This window comes from Chrysemys picta, chromosome 24, assembly GCF_011386835.1.
Source record: "Chrysemys picta bellii isolate R12L10 chromosome 24, ASM1138683v2, whole genome shotgun sequence".
Taxonomy (NCBI): Eukaryota; Metazoa; Chordata; order Testudines; family Emydidae; genus Chrysemys; species Chrysemys picta.
In genome coordinates, this window is record NC_088814.1 from 6317947 (window position 1) to 6333802 (window position 15856).

Below are 15856 nucleotides of genomic sequence, written 5' to 3' on the forward strand. Positions count from 1 at the left end.
ACTTACCAAGAGGCAACAGCAACTGAAAAATGGAAGGAAGGCAAGCAATCTTAAGGTGTGCTGTGATTCCAACAGGATCACGAGAGAGTCACTAAAACTGTTTGAGTGAACTCATTCCACAACTGTCTAGAACACTCCAAGTTTGAGTTCACAGGACTTATATAAATTGCCCAAATAAAAGATTCAAAAGACAACGTCAGGCCCAAAATTCAGATCCTGTAAGACAACCTTTTGCAAACCCTATCAACAGAAAGGTCTCCAAGCAGAAATAATGGAAGTTCAATAGAAACTAGGTTATTTGTTCAAGTAATACTCTCTAGCAGGTTGGGGACTGGTACACAGTAACACCTTGCTAATGCAGGAGAAGAAAGTGAAACTCAGTCTATTTTCACTGTTCAAGTGAATCTGTGGCAAAAGTATGAATCTAATTTTCATAAGAGGGTACACTTAACATACTAAATACAGGTTTCAGAGTAGCAGCTGTGTTAGTCTGTAAGGTGCCACAAGTACTCCTCAAAAAACAGGAGTACTTGGGGCACCTTAGAGACTAACAAATTTATTAGAGCATAAGCTTTCGTGGACTACAGCCCACTTCTTCGGATGCATATAGAGTACTCCTGTTCTTTATACTAAATACAGATTTCCCTATCTTAGCAGTCCTCTTAAGTAATCTGTACTTAGTATAAAGAACAGGAGTACTCTATATGCATCCGAAGAAGTGGGCTGTAATCCACGAAAGCTTATGTCATGCAATGTAAAGTCAAAAATAAGTTTGGGTTTTTTTAAGTCTGTCAGTTCTCGATGCAAGTACAGACGGTTTACATTGCAATACAGACTGAGCTAATGTTTCACTTGTAGGACTTCAGGGTAATTTGTCTTAATGTATGATTTGCAACTGTTATCCACAAATATGGATTCTTATTAACTGAGTATCTAAGCTATCCTAAGAATATTTTGTATAATGTAATCTTGAGAGGAGGGAAGGGGGCAGGAACTGTGCTGGGCTCCTCCAGCAGGCATATCCGTTATAATCGGGCATTGCTTGCAACCTTAATTATGGACTCACTACTGAGAGACTTATAATTATGGAGCTATCTGGGGTCCTATTAGCAGGAGCAGAACCATCAGGTGCCTGCTTATATTAACTATCACTTTTTATTCATGCTGTTTTCAGGCTCCCTTTGATTATAACACAGTTCAAGCAGATACTCACTGGCTGACATCCTGGGCAAACTTCCCTCTGCCCTTTAGCACTTGCTGATGAAGTTCCTCCAGGGTTATGAGACCTAGAAAGAACAAATGAGGGAGGAGATGTTAATACAGAGCAAAGGTTCCTCTGCTAGCATTAGAGATCACTTGAATTTCCTTTTCACATTCGCCATTATCTTACATGTTCCTTTCATTGCCGTAGTCATTTTAATCTGTTTTTCACTGTATTCGATTTCACAGCTTTAGGTAGGATATTAAGTGTCTAAACATTTCTATTCCCAGATTGAGAGTACTGCGGAGTTAGTTGCTGTTTTCTCCCATTAATGGATCAGGCACATTTAATTCATTAAAAATGGACTGTTAGCTCCTTGGGGGACTGTCTTTTTGTTCTGTGTTTGTCCAGCACCTACCACCATAGAGTTCTGGTCCAAAACTGGGGCTGCTAGCCGCTATTGCAGTACAAACCAACAGCAGATGCCATACACATGACGTTACCTTACAATAAATGCTTGCATAATAAGTTGCTTACTCAAGATGTCAAAAGTATTTCTAAATCAGGCCCTTATTTATTACTTTTACTTCACAGGATATCAGGTCAGTTCTTTAAAATAAGAGTTGTGTCAAATTATTTAGCAATAGTGGGCTAGAAATTCACCCCCCCCCCCCCCGGGTGTGTGTCTATGTAAAGTTTAAAAAAAATAAAAATCAATTACTAATCTTCCAATCCTTGCTATGAACTTGAGGTACTGCTACAGGGTCACCTAACACATTTTATGGCATTGTTAAGCAGTGTCTTTGCTGCTAAAAAAAAAAAAAAGTGTGGGAAGTTTACATGTGTGTAACGAACACACATTAGCTTTTTCACTATAAAATCCTCTCGGTGACTGCATGGAGGTAGCTTTTACTGCACTGTAGCTAGGCAACATCAACACTATCCCCTCCCACCCACAATTCAGCTCACCGAGCAAAAAGCTACAGAGCCTTGCCTCCAACCAGGGTGGATTTGATTTAAATCACTACTCGGGAAGATTAGATTTAATCATGGTTTTCTACATGAGTGCATTCTTGTTGGTGGTTATTACTCATAGACTCATAGGTCAGAAGGGACCATTATGATCATCTGGTCTGACCCCCTGCATGCTGCAGGCCACAAATACATTATACAAAATACAAAAATTACCTTAATACATATTCATCACAACTCAGAGATAGACGTAGGTTTCATTTTTAGAAAGTATACACTATACATTTTTAAACAGTGATTTATTTTGAAAGCTTTTCAGATTAGTTTTACAGCTATATCAGAAAATGAATGACTGTTTGGTTATTTCATTTACCAAAGGTAATTGAAGCAGATATTTATGAAGTCATTGGGAGGTGAACTATCTCCAATTCAACAGGTTAATTAATAATATTTGGAGGATTTTCTTGCCATGCTGTATTAGGAGAACATCACCAGACAGACGTATAAATTGTTTTAACTAAAACAACAGTAAGAATTGTGGATTTTTTTCTTCAACAGCAAAAATAATATTTTAACAAAAAAGCATATGTCCCTCGCATCTCACATTTATCTCCAGACTTCTTCTCCTTATCCAGATCTATTCCATCCCCAACAATCTTCTATTCATTGAACTTTTTGAAACTTTGCACTTGTAGAGAGGTAAGGGATTGACTCTGTGTACACAAATTTGCAGAGGGACAATAGAGTTGAGGTCTGTTATTTCTCACCTCTATTTATTTATTTATTTATTTATTTATTTATTTAAAAACACTTTTGCTGTTAACAAACAAGTTATCTCTAGAGCAATAAATCCACAGTTTGAGAACTGCAAAACTAAGCATCTCTGATTATATCTTCTAGAGTGAGCACTGAGTCCTAGTGGGTAGATAGAAAGATTAACCTAAATAATCTATACAGAAATCCCTGGAACCCCATAAGATTGGGTCCATGAACTATTGGAACTGATTTACAAAACTTTTCTTAAACATGACATGAATATATTGTCTCATACTATAGAATTAGAATTTATAATCTGTATTCCATGATGAGATATCTTTGAGCTATAATGTATCTTAATTAAACCTAGCTTTAGATTGTTTTTTTCCTCAAAAAGCATTTTATTAAAAAAAAATTTTTTTTTAAAATCATTGATTTTTATCCACCCTGCCTCCAACGGATTTTTTAAGAAAAAACAAAAGCTGTGTGCGTTAGCTACCTCGCTGTAAAAACCAAACCACCCTCTTCTATTGGAGCGTAGACAAAACCATTTTCTCAGCACTTCTGAAACCCGAGAAAGTACGCCACACACTGAGCATCTTACCAAGCGTGGCTCGGTTTCCAGTAGCACCCTGTAATATACAACTGGTGGAAGCAAGTATTTGCTCCTGTGCTCAAGAGGCAAAGATGTCGAGTCCTCACCTCCATTTCTGTGCTTCAGAGCTAGACAAACTTCAATAATCTGAACACCCAGCTCATAGTAGAAGTCTCCAACTCCCAGCATCTCTGACCAGAATCCTTTACCAGCTGCAAAGGAAGGGGGGGGGGGGGGGGGAACAGATTAAGCTTTAACACTATTCTTCTTCATTAACAGCCTAATCCTGCAAGCACTTTGGCCAAGATACTCCAAGGCATTTAGGCTCCTAAATACCTTGGAGGATCTGAGCCTTACTGATGGCGGTAGGGTTACTCTCAGTCACAAGCACTGTACTCTGTAGGGTTTGCAGGATTGGGCCTTGCGATAAGGTGATGCAGCAGCCCAGAAGGAGTTAAGGAAGCTCTTCCTATCACAGGGTAGGCAAGATGTATAAGGATGTGTCCTCTTAGGCTCCAGGCTGTCAGCCAGAGGAAGTCAGATTTGCCAGCTGAGTTGCTTTGTTTTGGGTTGTTCATGTCTTTTTTGTTCAAATAAAACATGTCCTAAAGGAAAGGCCTTAAAAGGACTTTTGCCAGCCTGGGAAGGGACGCAAGCACCAGGCCTAACAGCCCATCAGTTTACAGGCCCAAAGAACCAAATCCCACCATCTTTTCTCAGCATCGCTCCTATCAACTTCAATGAGAGATTTTCCCCAGCAAAGACAATACAATTGGCCCCCAAACTCAATCACGACATTCAGCATTAAACCTCTCCAGCATATATTCCTTACATGCCAATGGATCCACTCCGATGGTTGCACACATGTCCTGGAACTGGACCCGAAACTGGGGATTTTTACGAATCTCTTGCTTGTGTTTGCTGGCAAACTCTTCTAAGTTGGTCTTAAACATGTCCAGTTGCTTAGACATCTGTAAGTGACGAGTGAAGAGGGGAAGCATCTATGACTGAACACTTGCTTTATAACATTATATAAAACAGTACGGCTTTCGAAAAGCACAGCATGGCACTGGTACAAAACATGACAAGGTCCCTGTCTAACCTACACAGACACAAGAACAGCCATACTGGGTGAGACCAATGGTCCATCTAGTCCAGTAGCCTGTCTTCCAACAAAGGCCAGTGCAAGAAGTTTCAGAGGGAATGACAGAACGGGAATAATCAGGTGACCCATTTCCTGTCATCCACAGGTTTAGGAACACCCACAGCATGGAGTCTTAATTCTTTTTTAAATCCAGTTTATATTTTTGACCTTCACAGTATCCTCCAGCAATGAGTTCCACAGGCTGACGGTGCATTGTGTGAAGTGCTTCCTTGTGTTTATTTTAAACCTGCTGCCTATTAATTTCATTGGGAGACTCCTGGTTCTTGTGTTATGTGAAGGGATAAATAACACTTCCCTATTCACTTTCTACAGCCCATTCATGATTTTATAGACCTCTATCGCAGGGGTTCTCAAACTGGGAGTCGGGACCTCTCAGGGGGTCATGAGGTTATTACATGGGGGGGTCGCGAGCTGTCAGCCTCCACCCCAACCCCCGCTTTGCCTCCAGCATTTATAATGGTGTTAAATATATTAAAAAGTGTTTTTCATTTATAAGGGGGGGGGGTCACACTCAGAGGCTTGGTGTGTGAAAGTACAAAAGTCTGAGAACCACTGCTCTATTGTATTCCTCCTTAATCATCTCTTTTCTAAGATGAACAGTCCCAATGTTTTTAATGTCTCCTCATATGGAAGCTGTTCCATACCCCATATCATTTCTGTTGCCTCTCTCTATACTTTTTCCAATTCTAATATATCTTTTTTGCGATGGGATAACCAGAACGGCATGCTGTTTTCAAGGTGTGGGCATACCATGCATTTATATAGTGGCATTTGATATTTTCTGCCTTATCTGTCCCTTTCCTAACACTTAACTTTTTTGGACTGTAACTGCACATTTGAGCAAATATCTTCAGAGAACTATCCACAATGACTCCAAGATCTCTTTCTTGAGCGATAACAGCTAATTTAGACCCCAATACTTTGTATGTATAGTTGGGATTATGTTTTCCAAGGTGCATTACTTTGCATTTATCAACATTGAATTTCACCTGTAATTTTCTTGCCCAGTTGGACAGTTTTGTGAGATCCCTTTGTAACTCTTTGCAGTCAGCTTTGGATAGAACTATCTGAGTAATTTTGTACTGTCTGCAAATTTTGCCACCTCACTGTTTACCCCTTTTTCCAGATCACTTATGAATATGTTGAACAGCCTTGGTCCAAGTACAGATCCTGAGGGGATTGTCCATTGAGGATTGTCCCACTATTTACTGCTCCACTGTGAAAACCGACCATTTATTCCTACCCTTCGTTTCCTATATTTTACTCAGTTACTGATGCATGAGAGCACCTTCCCTCTTATCCCAGGACTCCTTACTTTGCTTAAGAGCCTTTGGTGAGAGACTTCAAAGGCTTTCTAAAAGTCCAAGTACACTGTATCCACTGGAATATCTTTGTCCACAGGGTTGACGACACCCTCAAAGAATTCTAATAGATTGGCGAGGCATGACTGCCAAAGCCACATTGATTCTTCTCTAACATACTGTGTTCATCTATGTGTCTGATAATTCTGTTCTTTACTACAGTTTCAACCAGTTTTCCTGTATTAAAGTTAGGTTTACCGGGCTGTAATTTCCAGGATTGCCTCTGGAGCCGTTTAAAAAATAAGAAGACAATTACCATAGGGATCTTAGATGGAGGATATGACAAGAGACTGCTCGCAGGAGAAACATAATGAGAAGTCAGAATCCTTTGTTTGTTTAAATATATATTTAAAGAATGGAGTAGTCCACAATAGAGCAGGGATGGCGTAGCATTTACCAGGGACAGTTTTCACCACGTAAAATCATATTTTTTTACTGTCCCCGAAAAAAACTAATTAGGCCCAATTTAAGGCATTTTCTATTTTAGAAACTGTTTCATTAACGCACACCATATTATACTTAGTTTTCATTACATATTCAAATTGTGGTTACATAAGACAGTCGATGCAGAGATTAATTTAAGGTCGTACAAATAAGAATAGATAATAAATAGAGGTAATTGAAATACTGAACAACAGAATGTCTGTGTACATTTTGGTTCAGTATTTTCCTCAAGGACGCTATATATGTAATGACTCATTTCAGTATTACATAAACAAAAGTCAAAGACACTCGATTATATGAAAACGCCAATAATGCAGAGTTGTAGGCTTAAGGCATTAAGCAAGCAGAAGCATGCAGATTTGCAGCCTACTAGTTCAGGTCCATTTGGTCATGCAGTGTTCTGTAATGGACCAACTCTGATGTAGTGGATCGACTGAGCTTTTGAATGGATGTATCCAAAGTTTGAAAAGGTTCGTTCTGGGCTTGCTGAACTTGCCGGACACTGGAGCAATTATTTTTCCCCACTTCTCAGTTTAAACTGGGATTAAGCTGCCCTAAACTAGTTTTTCCCAGGAAAATACCAACCTTGCACAGGAGGCAAGATAAGGGGTGGAAAGCCAACTGAAAAGACTGTTGAGTTTGTTTTGGGGGTGGGGGCGAAGATCTGGAAAGCCTACCTGGCGCACACTGAAGAAGTAGTTCTAAGCATAGTTCTTGTTGTGAAGAAGGGCCCTAAAAGGTAAGTGGGAAGAGGATTCACAGTCACCCATGACTTCCAGATTTCCAGCCTAAAATCAGGTAAAACTAACAGGTGCAGTACTCTTGTTTTTCCACCAACATCACCGCATCAAGCCACAATAATAAATAGATGGACAGCTCCAGTTTCAGAGCATGCTGCAAAAACCTCACATCCCTCCAACTTTCAAGTCCACCGCATACCAGCAATAGTCCTTACACACACAACCTGGAGCCAGTGTCTCACCTGAGCCAATTGGTCTTCAGCCAGAACCGTCCCTCGCTCCTTGTATTTGGCCTAGGCGATTTAAAAAAAAAAATCCCCTAATCATTTTATTTAAGTTTTTCAGAGGTCCCACTTGGGCTGAGACCACTTCTCCTCTGCAAGGTCCCCCACCAATGCCACCACCATTTCTGCAGTACATCTGCATTTTAAACTAGAAAACCCATCCCCGACTTGCCCCCCAACCCTTTATCTTCAAGAGAGAGGATACTCCTGGTTTGGGTGACAGGGGTGTCCTACAGCCAGTGGCTTTGGAGAAAAGAACCAGTAGTTTCGAAGTTGCTGGGGGAGGAGGGAGGATGACACCAGCAGAGTTTAAGTTGTCAAAAGGGGTACTCAGACCCAGCTGAATTTAGGGCAGGGGGTACAGACTCTCAACACCCCAAGGGTCTGGAGAATTCAGACCCCCTTGCTTGAGGGGAAAAGGGCTCAGCCTCTCCAGGATGGAGTGGGAGGAATGGAACTCAGCACCCCCTTTAACTAGGGAAGGGGGGCAACTCAGCACCTCCAAGGTCCAGGGCAAGGCGGCTGGGATGGGGGTGGGGCTGTTCATCCCCCCGAGAATGTGGGTGCAGGGGCGGACTTGGCACCCCTCTATCGGGGGGGGGGGGAGGAATGGGACTCAGCACCGGCAGGGTCCGGGATAAGAGAGGGTGGGGGAGGCTCGGGAGGGACTCGGCCCCCCTGGGTCTGGGGCGACCCCCGGTGAAGGTGGGGGGGTCTCAGCCCCTGCCGAGGATGTGGGTGCGGGGGGGGTGTCTCGGCCCCCCCCCGGATCTGGGGTCGGGCTGAAGGGGGGGGCGCGGCCCCGGCTCTCACCTCCGCCAGCTTCCTCTTGGCGATGGCGCCCGCGCCCACCCCCCGCCGGTGCATCCCGGCGGCGGGGAACCGCCCGGCTCCCGGGACACGCTCTGGGGGCTCCCGAACCGGAAATGCCTCGGGCTCACGTCATCTCTCTGCGACCGGAAGTGGCTTCTTCCTTCCCGCTCCCCCATTCTAAAGGGGTGGGGCCAACTCCCCCCCCCCCAGCCAATGCGCCTGCGCCTTCTCGCAGGAGGGGGTTCATTCCCCTTCCCCTCGAGATTCTAGGGGTGGGGCTAATCCCCCTGCTACCAAAAATCCTGGGGGGGCTAATACCCCCTTGTACCCCCAAATCCTGGAGGAGGGGCTCATACCACCCCAAATCCTGGGGGAGGGGCTCATACCAATTTGTACCCCCCCCAAATGTTGGGGATCAACTGCCTACCAAAATCTTGGGTGTTGGAGTCTAATCTCCCCTCCTACCAAACTCCTGAGCGTGGGGGGGGGGGGAGATAATCCTGCTACCATCCCCGATTCCTGGGAGACCAATTCCACTGGCACCCTCGAAATAATCAGCAGAGGAGGTTGAGTCCCACTTGCCCCCTACAGTTCTCTGATTTCTTCCTTCCCCTGACCTCAGCCCTGAAGGGTTCACTGTACCCCCTGCCTTCCCTCAAACTCTATGGGTCTGTCTACTCGGCAATGTACCCCGAGGGCATTCTGCACCAAAATATTAAAAATGCTGCACACAATATTTTAAAATTCTGCAAGTTTTATGTGTCAATAAATAAATGCAGTGGCTCCAGCATGGCAGTGGGGAAGCACAGGCCACAGGCTGTATGAAGGTGGGAGGTCATCCTGTAGCCCCCCTCACCCCCGCCCCTCCCGGGACACAGACTCAGCGGTGAGGCTGCACCTGACCTTGACACAGTACAAGGCCTGGGCCTGCCCCAGAAACACCCTGGGGCCCTGCCCCTCTGTGCCAAGCACACCAGGTGTGGGGCAGGCCGGCTCAACCAGGCAGGATCCAAGTGTGGAGGGGATCAGAGTGGGGAGATCCAGGTGTAGGATGAGAAGATTCTGTGTGGGACAATCTGGGTGCAGGCAGCTCCATGGGGAGTCTAGGTGTGGGGGGATCTGGATGCACAGAGGCTTGTGGGGGGCGGGTTCCAGGTGCAGGGGCAGTGGGACTCAGCAGGGGCTTCCAGGTGAAGGTAGTTGGGGCTCAGCGGAGGGGTCTGGGTATGGGGGTCTCAGCAGGGGGTCTGAGTGCTGGGGGAGTGGGGATTGGTGGGGTGGGGGTCTGGGTGCAGCTACTTGGGGGTCAGTGGCATAGGGGTCTGGATGTGGGGGCTCAGGGTGGGGCATCAGGGTGGGGGGTTGACTGCAGGGAGCTCAGTGGGGGTGCAGGGGTGGGGATTCGGAGGCAGGGGGTCTGGGTGAAGGGCAGCTCCAGATGCAGGGATTGAGGTTCAGTGGGGTGAGGTTCGGGTCTGAAGGGCTAGGGGGGTTCTGGATGTACTGCGTGAAGCTTGGTAGGTGTGTCTGGATATGGGAGGTCTAGGATGCACTGGGGTTGAGTGGATGGGGGAGCAGTTCCCTGTACAGTGACCCTTCCCCCCACAACTGTGGAGCAATGGGGGCGGGAAGCAGGGGAGAATGCTAAGCTTCCTGCAGCTGGGGGAGGGTTTTTTTTGGGGGGGGGGGTTCTGACACAGCCACAGCCATTCCTTGCAGGGGAAGAGGAAGTCCCGTTCTCTCCTGCCTCCAGCCCAGCCGGGACTAGCAGCTGATCCCGACTCAGGGTAGGAGCCACTGGCTGGGGTGTCCCCAGCCCCTCAGTGACTTACCTCTCCGCCGGCTACTCCAGATGCCTGAAACGATGTACCTGCACTGCTAGGGAGCAGTGCCTGACTCTTCTTTGCTTCCCTGTCAGAAAGTCATTTTTCTGCGGGGAAGCAAAGAAATGTGCAGGGGACATGAATTCTGCTCATGTGCAGTGGTGCAGAATTCTGCTAGGAGTAAATGTAAGCTCGGGGTTAATAAGTCAGCAGACCCTGGGTTTGCTAACCTAGAGCTTGAGCGTCTACACTCATTTGTAACCCTAGTCTAGGAATTGTTGAATCCTGGATTCCCAACCTGGGGCTCTAGTGTCTACATTGCATTATGCAGGCCCAAGTCTGACCTCCCATAACCCAGACTTCATAGCACCCTCCCAAAATGTGGCAGGCATCTTCTGTAATCCTTTGTTCATGGTGAAGTGTGGGAAAACTTAACTGTCCACCAAAGTTGACTATTCAGATGACAAAGAAAGTTGGCCCATGGGATTGTGGGATACTGTTGGCAGGCTCCCAGATCACAAATCTAGTGGGGCTGCATCTGCACTCGTAACAATAGGGCTTGAACCCTGGGTCCTGGCTTGACTCAGACTTGGACCCTCCATGCCATGGGGTGCTGGGACCAAGCCCTGGGTTAGCGTGATTTGCATGTAGATGGAAGTGGGGTAGGCTTGAGCCTGAGTTTGAACCCCGGGCTTACATTGCAGGGTGGACATACCCTGTGTGGCCTGCCTTCACCACTTTTGTGTTCCTGTCTCCTGGAATGATAGAATCTTGCACCCCAAAGGCTGATGATTCCTTGGCCCTTCCCGCCCCCAAATGCCGAGTGACTGCACACTCTGCACCCCAGCATCTAAAACAGATTCCCCTCACACCTACTTCACGAAGGGGTTAGTCCTTGATAAACCATGAGTACTGGCTTGCCCTTACTCCCCAGACCCTGCATGTGTTATTCAATTACAAATAATGATAGAAGAAGGCAAGGATCAGAGTCAGAGAAGATCAGATCTCTCAGCAGTCTTTCATCATAAAGTACATTGCTCATGTCACATTTACATTTCGGCTTCACCTCAGAAATGATTTAAGCCCCGTGGAGATAGTCATGTCATTTGCTGGGAGAGTCCCTTCCTGCTAAATCTTGAACCAGAGCTTAGCCAACTTCATACATTAAATCAGTAGTCCACCACCTTTTCCATACCAGGACTTCCCTCTGATCTACCCAGGCCCTCCTTATCTTTCAGCAACATTGGTTGGGTGCAAGATGGTTGCAGCCCCCCCCGATACTTGTTCATGAACCTTCAATGAAGTCATGCATTAAATGAATCCCGCCTTATCTCCAGGGCTCTTGTTTATTTAAAACACACACACAAAAGCGCTTTATGGAACTTCTGCTTTTAACTGTCTTAACATTCAAGCTATATATAGATGATCTATATAAAAAAACCCAAAGTTCCAGATTTTTAAAGGTCTTAATGCATTAGACTCTGTCCTGTAGTACTAATGTGCTCTGTTCCCAAAGTGTCCTGTAGCATCCATGATGGTAGAATCCTAGTGTGCATGTTATTGGCATATTAGGGCATCACTCAAAGAGGGCAGAGTTAAGGTTGCGTTGCAGGGTGTGGCATTATCTTAAATTTGTATTTCCTGGTTTTCAGAGGTTTCAGTGTAGCCACTTTTGACATTCTGGTAGGGCACAAGATACAACTGGGCAATCTCAATTCTTAATGAAGTTTTTGGTAATTGTAGCATGGGTCAAAAATAAAACATTCCCTATCTATAGACAAACTCCACTTACCACCATGCTAGCAAGAGTTAAAAGAACTCTTGGTCCTTTCTAGGATTGTCTTGTCCAACTATTATTAAAAATCCATGTAAAAGACAATTTTGCTTTTTTTAAAATTGCATTTAAAAGGCACAGTGTTGAATGTAGTGCTGGTGAAATGTGCCATCCCCTTTGATCTCCAGCAGGTGGTGGGATGGCTCCTGAATGGGCCCACCGCGGACAAAATTGATGGCTCCCCCTCAAAAAAGGGGATGGACTAAAATGAAGTGGAGGTCAGCTGATTCCTTGGGACAAATCAAAATTGCGGAGCTGGCCCCAGAGGGGTAATAAAAGAAAGCCACAAAGTAGTGCATGCCCCCAAAAGATAACAAGGGAGTCAATCCTAGCCCTGGAGACTGAAGTCCTCCGATTAGCCATGGAGCAGGCATAGCATGCATAGTAACTGGACACGTTTGCACCTTCTGCCGATGTGTCTCAATCCTGAGCTGTAGCAAACCTCTCTAGGACTGATAGGGCAGCTCAGGCGCCATTCAGTCCTTGGCCTTGCCGCTGCGTCTGCCTGCAGAGGTGACAATGAACGCTGTGACTTTTTTTTGTTTTGTTTTGTTTAAATGGCATGGACCGTGTCCACAGTGAAATGGGTTGCAATCCTTTTACCCAGGCCAGGCATCATCCAGCAGATGAGTCTGACACGGTGGTATCTTAACAACGTGCTCTTCACATTTCTTAGATGAGGCTGTATTATGGGTCCAAATTCATGAGATACCGTCATTAACCTCAGGCCAAGTCTACCCTAGGATTGCTGGTACAGCTATATTGGTATACGGTATTCGGCAAAGGGTTTTCATAGATTCATAGCTTCATAGATTCTAGGACTGGAAGGGACCTCGCGAGGTCATCGAGTCCAGTCCCCTGCCCTCGTGGCAGGACCAAGTACTGTCTAGACCATCCCTGATAGACATTTATCTAACCTACTCTTAAATATCTCCAGAGATGGAGATTCCACAACCTCTCTAGGCAGTTTATTCCAGTGTTTAACCATCCTGACAGTTAGGAACTTTTTCCTAATGTCCAACCTAAACCTCCCTTGCTGCAGTTTAAGCCCTTTGCTTCTTGTTCTATCCTTAGAGGCTAAGGTGAACAAGTTTTCTCCCTCCTCCTTATGACACCCTTTTAGATACCTGAAAACTGCTATCATGTCCCCTCTCAGTCTTCTCTTTCCCAAACTAAACAAACCCAATTCTTTCAGCCTTCCTTCATAGGTCATGTTCTCAAGACCTTTAATCATTCTTGTTGCTCTTCTCTGGATCCTCTCCAATTTCTCCACATCTTTCTTGAAATGCAGTGCCCAGAACTGGACACAATACTCCAGCTGAGGCCTAACCAGCGCAGAGTAGAGCGGAAGAATGACTTCTCGTGTCTTGCTCACAACACACCTGTTAATACATCCCAGAATCATGTTTGCTTTTTGTGCAACAGCATCACACTGTTGACTCATATTTAGCTTGTGGTCCACTATAACCCCTAGATCCCTTTCTGCCGTACTCCTTCCTAGACAGTCTCTTCCCATTCTGTATGTGTGAAACTGATTTTTCCTTCCTAAGTGGAGCACTTTGCATTTGTCTTTGTTAAACTTCATCCTGTTTACCTCAGACTATTTCTCCAATTTGTCCAGATCATTTTGCAACCTATGGGTCCTCATGTGGATGCAACTTTTACCAGCAAAACGGTGTTGACGCTGGTATTGTTACATAAGAACGGCCATACAGGGTCAGATGAATGGGCCATCGAGCCCAGTATCTTGTCTTCTGACAGTGGCCAATATCAGATGCTTCAAAGGGAATGACCAGAACAGGGCAATTGTCAAGTGATCCATCCCCTGTCGTCCAGTCCCAGCATCTGGCAGTCAGGCTTCAGGCCACCCAGAGCATGGGGTTGCATCCCTGACCATCTTGGCTAATAGCCATTGATGGACTTATCTGCCATTAACTTATTTAATTCTTTTTTTAACTCAGATATACATCTGGCCTTCATAACATCCCCTGGCAATGAGTTCCACAGGTTGGCAGTGCAGTGTGTGCAGAAGTATTTCCTCAGGGTTGTTTTAAACCTGCTTCCTATTCATTTCATTGGGTGACTCCTGGTTCTTGTGTTATGTGAAGGAGTAAATAACACTTCCTTATTCACTTTCTCCACACCATTCATGATCTTATAGATCTCTATTATATCCTCCCTTAGTTGGTTCCATTCCCCCCTCTAGGGTCCCCCGATTTTATAGGGACAGTCCCGATTTTTAGGTTTTTTTTTTATTTATAGGCTCCTATTACCCCCCCACACACACACACCCCGTCCCGATTTTTCACATTTGCTGTCTGGTCACCCTACCCCCCCTCTCGCCCCCCAAAGAGAAACAAGCAAAAGTGCAGTCTTTCCCGTTATAACTGCATCTGCACTAAGGGCTTTTGCTAGTACAGCTACGTCAGTCGAGGATCACAGCTCTTACCCGTATAGCTGTGTCGGCAAAACTATGTAGCATAGACCTGGCCTCAGTTGAGTTACACCCTGGATAAATTTAGCCCTGCCATGGTAAACTGAGCTTGGCAAAGTGTGTTCCTTTTATAAGCCCCCCCTCTAGTGGTGAGCCAATCAAACTAGATAATAGGTTTTTTTTCTCCTGCTGATAATAGCTCCTCACCTAATAGCTCCCCTTAATTAATTACTCTTGTTACAGTGGGTACGGCAACACCCATTTTTTCATGGTCTCGGTGTATGTATATCTTCCTACCGTATTTTCCACTGCATGCATCTGATGAAGTGGGTTTTAGCCCACGAAAGCTTATGCTCAAATAAATGTGTTAGTCTCTAAGGTGCCACAAGTCCTCCTCGTTCTCTATGCCTGTAGCAGGCCATTTAGGACTTGGTTTTTAGTAGAGCTCAGCACCCACAGTCAGGGCTTGATTTGCGGAAGGGTTCAGCCTGCCGCCTGCTGAACACTGCTGAAAATCAGGCCCTTATTCAGGTGCCTAAATGAGAGCTGGGCCTTTAAAAACCTGGCTGTTAACCTGGCTGTGTCACAATTTGCCCATCTGTAAAATGAGGATACAATTAAGAAATGCTCCTGAAGTGCTTGGGGATCCTTGGTTGCTAGGGCACGGTGTTGTGTTCTTTTAATATCTCCCGGTAAAAGGGCGTGCCTGCCCTGTGACATCCCCTACTGGCCAAGTGTGGCACTGCAGCAACTTTATTGCCTCAGTTTCCCCATAAGTTAGGGCTTCCACATTAGAATTACACCAGGATGATCCATGCTGATGCCCAACCTGGGTTTCTTTACTGGGACAAAGTCACCTTCTCACTCCCACAGACAGGAGGATTCACCTTGTTCTAAACCCCAATGTCCAGAGACAATAGTGGTCTCTCCTTCTCCTTTCAATTTCTCCAGTTCAACAACCCCACTCTTCCTTGAACCATCTTAAGTCAATGCTTAGACATCCCACTGCCCCCTCACCAGGTGATCCCTCATCAGGCTTTCCCTCTGGAGATAATCTTCTTCTTTAAGCATTGTCTGCACCCTGACACCTTTCCACAGATGAGCTTCTTCTTTAGCACAGGACTCTGGGTGTCTCTTACTAGACTCACTTTCTTCCTTTTCTCCTCCTTGTTTTTGGGTCTCCTCCCTATATAAAGGCCCAGGGGCCGTCCCTTAGACCAGGGCCGCCCAGAGGCAATTTGCCCCAGGCCCTGGGCCCCACAGGGGCCCCGCGAGCCCTGGCCAAGAATCCTGTCCCTGGGATTTGTACTCACCTGGCGGCACTCCGGGTCTTCGGCGGCGGGTCCTTAGTGCCACCGAAGACCTGGAGCGAGTGGAGGACCCGCCGCCGAAGACTCGGAGCGCCGCCCGGTGAGTACAAGCACCGCAGCGGAT

General features: G+C 45.8%; 1 protein-coding gene across 5 annotated transcripts in view; it reads right to left on the reverse strand.

The window, feature by feature from the left end:
- Positions 1-8482, reverse strand: part of SNF8 (SNF8 subunit of ESCRT-II) — a 71309-nt gene extending 62827 nt beyond the window's left edge. Inside the window, exons 1-6 of one of the 5 annotated variants that reach the window (XM_005301908.5) lie at positions 8332-8472; positions 7477-7527; positions 7172-7226; positions 4357-4495; positions 3632-3736; positions 1214-1286 (exon numbers count right to left, since the gene is read on the reverse strand). In XM_005301908.5, coding sequence (XP_005301965.1) covers positions 1214-1286; positions 3632-3736; positions 4357-4495 — 317 coding nt within the window. In that variant the 5' untranslated portion in view covers positions 7172-7226; positions 7477-7527; positions 8332-8472. Of the gene's footprint in view, positions 1-1213; positions 1287-3631; positions 3737-4356; positions 4496-7171; positions 7227-7476; positions 7528-8331 lie in introns of all 5 variants that reach the window. The other 4 variants (XM_005301907.4, XM_065577695.1, XM_065577692.1 and 1 more) reach the window with 4 other exon arrangements.
- Between the last annotated feature and the right edge of the window lie 7374 nt (positions 8483-15856).